The 5101-nt window shown below is 33.1% G+C and overlaps 1 protein-coding gene across 1 annotated transcript; it reads right to left on the reverse strand.

Moving 5' to 3' along the window:
• Window positions 1-539: 539 nt before the first annotated feature.
• On the reverse strand, window positions 540-4315 carry LOC145816674 (uncharacterized). The gene is made up of 7 exons (XM_082912567.1): window positions 2931-4315; window positions 2524-2710; window positions 2357-2433; window positions 2211-2250; window positions 1665-1719; window positions 1468-1537; window positions 540-1083 (listed from the first exon to the last, which is right to left on the reverse strand). Exons 1-7 carry the CDS (start codon window positions 3555-3557, stop codon window positions 904-906), a joined length of 1236 nt encoding a protein of 411 aa, XP_082768693.1. The 5' UTR covers window positions 3558-4315; the 3' UTR covers window positions 540-903.
• Window positions 4316-5101: the final 786 nt, after the last annotated feature.

A 5101-nucleotide genomic window follows, 5' to 3' on the forward strand; every position in this document is an offset into this window, starting at 1 on the left:
AGAGAATTTGAGTCTTCCACAAAAGATAGTTACTTTTAGTTAACCATAGAGAAACAAAATTAGAGATATTAATTTGACATCGATAAGGATAGCGAGTGGTCAAGGATGTCGAAGAGGAGACTGCAGCCATAATAAAAGAGAACAAGGATTAAACAATTTCTCCTTCAATGCTCTGATACCATATAGAAATAGAACTCTTAGTAAAGAAACAGAATTCTATGGGAAATAGTCCACACAATCATTGAGGGACTAATCTGTTTATATAATAATGCTTGAGTATACAATTCACAATATAATATATCTAAATATGGCAACTTTGTACAGAGAAGCAAACAATCATAAAATATCTACATGTAGAACGAATTCTTCAATTATGGAGAAACTCTTTGCTGAATTATTGCTGCACTATTCCTCTGACTTTATAGTTTCCATTTGTGCAATTACAAGCAATAGATAACCTATTGCATGTTCCACAGTATACCATGCTCTTGCTCTTGATTAAGTTCATTAACAAGGAGCTAAAAGCCCAACAGATATAGTTACAATAAACTTCCATGTCAAATTGAACCCAACAGGTACTTGTACAAATTTAAACCATGATAATGAGAAGAAGGTTTCCTTCTTCTCATTTATTGAAAAACATACAAGGGAAGGGGCAAAAGACAGAAGACATGTGAGATATATGCAAACCAAATTACAAAGACACCCTTGTCCTCATATAGCTGCAGGAATCACTACAATGTTATGTGTACAAAAAATTGCAAAGAGTAGCTTCTGGAGTTGTTGATCCTGTTGTAGGAGGTGAGCTGAGCTTTCTTAGAACACTATGTGTGATTGTGATTGATTGTATGGAATATGGATGTGGAAAAGGCAACATAAAAATGTGGTTGTAGCATTTGGAAACTAACTTATTTTGGATGGGAAGTGGGTATTTCCAGAACCATAAGCAATTGGCTCATCAGGGGAAGTGTTATTTGAATTATGCATCTCAAAGAGGCTGCTGCTTGTTTTCTGTTGCTGGTCAAACATCATCTTCAGCTGCTTCCCTTGTTTTTCAATCCTCAGCTGCAAATTTCTCTGGATCTATTCGAAAAAACATTTAAAAAGAATTAAAAAAGAAAAAGAAAAAAGAAATCTGATGATGATGATGATGATGAAAAGAACGTATAAGACAATATTAGCTTGTTTGCTTGCATTTTCATTTTCATTTTTGTTTTTGTTGTTGATGTTTCGGAAGCAAAAATAATGAAGAGTTAGAAAACACCCACTATTTTCATATGGTTTTCACTTTCCTGTGAAAATAGTCTTCAAAATTTTTTAAATAACTGTTAGTGTTTCCTAAAAAGTGAGTTGTTTTAAGAAAAGTTTCCCAAAAACGGTTTCCAGAAATAGTTCTGAAAAATCAAATTACAAAACAAAAAACAGAAAAATCCACCAAAAAACAGTAAGAATAAAGAGATACTATACCTCTAACTGCTCGTGAAGCCTTCTCTGGACATCTAGTTGTAGTTGTAATGCCTCCCTGATTTGCAAGCAACTGCCAGACAAATTAAAATTTGTCGTCAGATACGAAGTGGCTGTTTCATGCAGAAAGTTGGAAGAAAAAGTGATTATTAATAAACTAGCACTCAAAATTATATTCAAGTGATTCTTTGAGAATTTACGCTTTAATATCAATCTGTGCTGCATCATTCATGTTATTCTTCCTCTCAGATTTTCCTGCAGTTGACGAAGGAAGAAAGATTGAGATTAGAATTTATTCCTGGACTCGCCTGATTGATGTGTTTGATATATTTAAAGTAGATGAAATGCATAATTAATCGAACAAGTTGAGGAAAACTGCATGATAATTCACATCTAATTGCAAGTGTATATATATATCTGAGGAGTTTCTTCTCATCAGAACAATACATGGCATGATTTAATTTTTTGGAATGCTCTATTGCCCTGTTTGGCGTAGTTATTGATGCTGCTTATGAATTTTTTATTTTTTATTTCAAATTTGGGGCAAAATAACGTTAAAAAACTAATTACCGTTGAGCTGGGAAGGAATTGTTTTTTTAGATTCTACTTACAAATTGAGTTTCAAGTTCGAATAAATTGTAACAAACAGGCCCTATATATGTTCTTAAGATCAGATTTTAGTACACTATCGCAAATGATCAAAATCAATTCAATGATCAATTAGTGTTATTCAGGATTAGATTTACCTTCTGCAGAATCTGGCATGTACTTTGCAATTCGATATTTCTATAAAGCAAATGGAAAAAGAAAGGCAAACAATCACGTTAGATCTCTAACATCAAGATACCAAACAGGTCTTAAACAACAAAGTTCTTTAAAATGTTATTAGCACCTGCAAATGGCTTTTCACATGAAAGATGGTCAACCCCTCTGAGTCCATTAGCTTCAGTATCGCCTTCGGTGTTGCCTCTAAAATTTTGATTGAAAAAAAGGGTTAATGATCAATTAATAATAGTTGTTTCTATACCTGCACAAAAGGCTCATGTCAAAGCTACTTACTTTCTGCTCCACCGAGGCGATTTACACACTCGACAAAGCGGTCATGAAGATCTTGAGTCCATCGAATTCGTGTTTTACTTGAAATGGCTGATCCAGAGTTACCAGAAGTAACTGAAACACCTCCACCAGGTCTAGCTGCAGACTGCCTCAAATGTTCATGCTGAGAATTATACAAATTGTGACAAACCTGTCATGTATACATACATATAACCAGGATGAGATTAATCCCTTTTTTTGGATCATGGGCTGTGGAGGTAAAGGAAAAGAAAAGAGAAAACACAAGAAAATGAAGTAAAAAAGATGCCAAATTAATTTCCCAGCATCCAAACATAGCTAGCAATAAATAAATAAATAAACACCATACATGAATCAATGCATTGAACGTGAAGTTATAAAAAAAGACTTACACTAAGATCCCGATTTCCTTCAAAAGGAATTGAAGGCTGCCTCATATCTGAATTATCAAAATCACTAAGCAACTTTCTTTTCAGCATAAAAATGTGTTCTCTTTCTGAGAAATTGTTGCATGGAGTTTTACAGGATCTTTCATCAGAACTGTAGTTTTTATTGCAACGAAAGTGGGATTTCGCATCAGATTGCAGGGCATGTTTGGACTGCAAATTGGGGTCATCTTGCTCTGGTGTATCGAAATAAAAACTATCCCTTGCAGATAGATATGATGGAGTTTGCAGATCATAATTCTCGGGTTGTTGGGAGGGGACAATGGGATTTCCAGATTGATACTCATATTGTGGAAAGCCCATGTAACGCTCGGTTGCATAAAAAGCAGAAGATGGTGAACCGATACGACTCATGATGGTACTTGATGAATTAGCATGCCCACCACAACCAAAGTTGTGTTGCTGTGATCCTCCTCCCTCCATGGCTGATGATGAATCAATGCAAATTCCCATCTGACAACCACCAGGAAATTGGGAAGATTGGTTGGCGTGTTCTAAACTGCTATAATCATAGACCAAGCCATGGTTTTGTTGTACTCTTTCTTGGAAACCAATCTGTTGGGTGTTGTTCATTTACAGGGAAAGAGTAACAAGAAAAAAGGTGAGTTGTGCTCAATTCTTTTCTTGACTGAAAACAAACAGAACTGTATCAAAATTCATGCTTCTCTTTAATGCAAGTCATTGAAAGTATTATGATCCGATCAAAAATGGGTGAGGAATCAAATAAAGAGGAAGATGCAGATTAGATGGATGAAAGAACATTGATCTTGAATTCAATAGTCTTTCATAAAATTCTTCCTCATCTGCTACAAGACTCAATATACATACATATATATATATATATATATATCACTATAAATTAATATAAATATTGTCAACAACAATACTAAGCAAGCCTTTTTAACTAACTATTTGGATAGGTATGAACAATGATATATTTGACAAAACCAAGGCCCCAAACACTTAGATAAAAACAAATCTCTCCAAGGTAAACTATTATTCTAACTCACAAACTTTTGCCCTTATATATCAAATTTATGACACCTATATCATTCCCCCAACGGCCCTTTAACAACCTCCCCAAAATAAATAAATAAATAAATAAGTGATAAGAATTCAATAACAAAGGTAGAATATCATATAAATGGAAAACTATGCAAAAATTGCGTAGTTTTCACTTGCATAAGGCACATTTCTCACTTTACACTATTGATTATTATTATTATTATTATTGTTTCCTCATTTATCTCATATTCGCCTTTTAAATTATGATTCGTAAAGTATTAAGTGATAATTCAGATAATAGAATACAGTTATGGCATATGTAGCTTAATAATGTAATGTGGGATGCTAGCATATATTCACAACACCAACACATCTGAAATTATTCCTTCTATTATCTATACCATTGAAAATCACTTTATCAACTGAAAATAAATATAAGTAAAAATTATTAAAGTGTCTTACTCTCTAAGTTATCCTTCCTTCATGCAAGTTGCATCTAGAAAAGTAGGGTATATGAAAGAAATTGCTAGAAAAAAGCTAATAAAGGAATAATTGTGACAACAAAGTAGATTTAAAAACCGTAAGATTCCAAAAACGTGGTCCAAAAGAGAAAAAGAAAACAAGAAGACCTCTTATTTTGAAACAGGAGGCATTAAAAAAAATTTAAAAATTCTCTGAATATTAGGAGAGGTTAAAATTACATTATATAATATATATATTCAATTTTACCACATAAGAAAATTAGAAATCAGAAGTTTAAGACAGTCCCTATTATATAGATATTCCTGTTTGGCATGTCTCCATTTTTTGAAAAATACTTCAAAGTTGTTTGGCCAGTTGCTTCAGAAAAAAATGTTTTAACAAACAACCAGCTTTTAACAAACACCAAAAAAAAAAAAAAAAAAAAAAAAAATTTCAAAGATGAGAGAGTATCCAGGCTCTACCAGTTTTGCTATTGATGTTGGGAGTCATTGTTAATATTTTTAAGTTTTGTCTCTCACCATGATAGGTATTTATTGAGTGACACATGTCAAACAGTTATGACCTCTGAGGTGCAAATGTTACTGAGTTTACGAGGTGCAGACTGCTAAAAAGCTTAATTCCTTTGTAGA

The sequence above is a fragment of the Camellia sinensis genome, unplaced genomic scaffold (genome assembly GCF_055761805.1).
Source record: "Camellia sinensis isolate YWXY unplaced genomic scaffold, ASM5576180v1 Unanchor4, whole genome shotgun sequence".
In the NCBI taxonomy this organism is placed as follows: Eukaryota; Viridiplantae; Streptophyta; class Magnoliopsida; order Ericales; family Theaceae; genus Camellia; species Camellia sinensis.

Coding starts and splice junctions, on each gene's coding strand:
- LOC145816674 (XM_082912567.1), bottom strand. CDS start 3,557: ATGAACAACACCCAACAGATTGGTTTCCAAGAAAGAGTACAACAAAAC. Junction 2,711..2,930: donor AAGGAAATCGGGATCTTAGT/GTAAGTCTTTTT, acceptor TATACATGACAG/GTTTGTCACAATTTGTATAA. Junction 2,434..2,523: donor TCGCCTCGGTGGAGCAGAAA/GTAAGTAGCTTT, acceptor TCAAAATTTTAG/AGGCAACACCGAAGGCGATA.